General features: G+C 64.6%; 1 protein-coding gene across 1 annotated transcript in view; it reads left to right on the top strand.

The window, feature by feature from the left end:
- Positions 1–1,687, top strand: part of SSRP1 (structure specific recognition protein 1) — an 18,263-nt gene extending 16,576 nt beyond the window's left edge. Inside the window, exons 14-17 of the mRNA XM_019474355.1 lie at positions 72–242; positions 566–657; positions 878–1,077; positions 1,329–1,687. Coding sequence (XP_019329900.1) covers positions 72–242; positions 566–657; positions 878–1,077; positions 1,329–1,384 — 519 coding nt within the window. The 3' untranslated portion in view covers positions 1,385–1,687. The remainder of the gene's footprint in view (positions 1–71; positions 243–565; positions 658–877; positions 1,078–1,328) is intronic.
- Positions 1,688–1,804: the final 117 nt, after the last annotated feature.

The following is a 1,804-nucleotide window of genomic DNA, read 5'->3' as shown; positions in this document are numbered from 1 at the left end:
CCCCCGAGGTCTTCAGTGAGCGGTGCCGTTGGAGGCTTTCATGCTTGTTCCCTCCGCTCCCTCCCTCCTAGAGCAAGAAAGGGAAAGACCCCAACGCTCCCAAGCGGCCGATGTCGGCTTACATGCTCTGGCTGAACGCCAACCGTGAGAAGATCAAGTCGGACCATCCTGGCATCAGCATCACAGACTTGTCCAAGAAGGCCGGGGAGCTGTGGAAAGCCATGTCCAAGGAGAAGAAGGAGGTGAGGGACGGGGCGGCGGGGTTGCCCTGCTGGTGGGTAGAGCTGAGCCAGGTCTGGCAGGGGGAGGCTGGACGTGAGGAGGCCTGGCGGGCTCTTGCTTGGTCTCGGGAACCCGGTGCTCCCTGGACGGGAGGTCGGGAAGGGAGGGCGGCGGTGGGGAGGTGACGTCTTTGGGCTGGTGAGCTGTTGGGCGGGCGTAGGCTTGATCCGAGGTGGCGAGGGGACGCGGTGGGGAGCGCTGGCGTGGTGTGGGTGGGGACGGCGTTGGGCTCTGGCGGTGGGGGAGGAGAGAAGGCCCCGCTAACCTTGCGCTCTTGCTGCAGGAGTGGGATCGCAAGGCGGAAGACGCCAGGAGGGACTACGAGAAGGCCATGAAGGAGTACAGCGTGGGCAGCAAGTCAGAGAGCTCCAAGACGTGAGTGCGCTGAGCAGAGGGGGCTGGTGGGAGGGGTGGCAGGGCTTCGCCCCTCCGAAATCGGGCCGTTCCCCAGCCATCATGGTGCCCGGGCCTCTCCAGGGCTGGGGGTGTGTGTGCGAAGAGCGTCCTTGGCTCTGCGGTGCCAGAGACGGGGCTGGTGGGCTGCCGGCAGGGTAACGCTTCTCCTCTCCCTTCCGCCCTCCCAACACGCGCGCAGGGAGAGGTCTAAAAAGAAGAAGAAGAAGCAGGAGAAGCAGATGAAGGGGAAAGCGGAGAAGAAAGGTGCCGCCTCCAAGTCCTTGTCCTCCGCCAAGTCCCCTGCCAAGAACATGAGCGAGAGCTTCAAGAGCAAGGAATTTGTCTCCAGCGACGAGAGCTCCTCCGGAGAGAGCAAGAAGGAGGTAGGGCTCTGGGTGGGTTGGCTCGGGGGGGGTCTCCTGGCCCGCCTCCCCGGGGGAGCGCCCCGTTTGTCTCTCTGGAAGGCGGCCCGCTCTTGCCATCCCCGTAGGGGCTGGGGCCCTCTGGTACCTCTTGCCTGTGGCACGCTGGTCGCATCCTTCAGGGTGCGGGTGGCCTGTCCCCAGGTCACCACTGTCACCCTGTCCCCGCTGTGGGGCACGGGAGAGGCGGGGGAACGGGAGCTGCTGCCCCGACCTCCTCCTCCTCAGAGGGAGTCGCCAGCCTGCCCCCCAGCTCGGAGGAATCCGCGTCCGGCTCGGATTAGCCCCGTCCCCAGCTGGCTCCAGGCTGGTTCCCAGATCGGCGAGAGGACTGGGCGGGCCGGCCCCGCGGCGGGGACCCGGGTCTTGGGCTCCGGCTGGCTCCCGGCCCGCCTTGCCACGACTTCGCATCCTCCTGCCCGCGACGCCGAGGAGGCAGGGGAGCGCGGGGTAGGAGGGCGCCCGGCCCCCCCTGCCCGAGCCCTCAGTGCCTGGCTGGGGGAGCGAGACCCCGTGGAGGAGGGAGGCCCCGGAGGGGCCTCGGTCCCACCTCAGCCCTGTTTCGCATCAATTTATTTTTTTTAAATACTCGGGTTTGTTTCTGTCTCTTTTTCTGTCTCTTTTCTTTCCTTGTTTTTTTTTTTTTTTTTTGTTTTTTTGGGCCGTTTACATGGGAACTTGGATTTAATAAAAAAAAACCCCCG

The sequence above is a fragment of the Aptenodytes forsteri genome, unplaced genomic scaffold (assembly GCF_000699145.1).
Source record: "Aptenodytes forsteri isolate BGI_AS27 unplaced genomic scaffold, ASM69914v1 Scaffold329, whole genome shotgun sequence".
Taxonomy (NCBI): domain Eukaryota; kingdom Metazoa; phylum Chordata; class Aves; order Sphenisciformes; family Spheniscidae; genus Aptenodytes; species Aptenodytes forsteri.
This window is presented reverse-complemented; position numbering and strand designations above follow the sequence as displayed.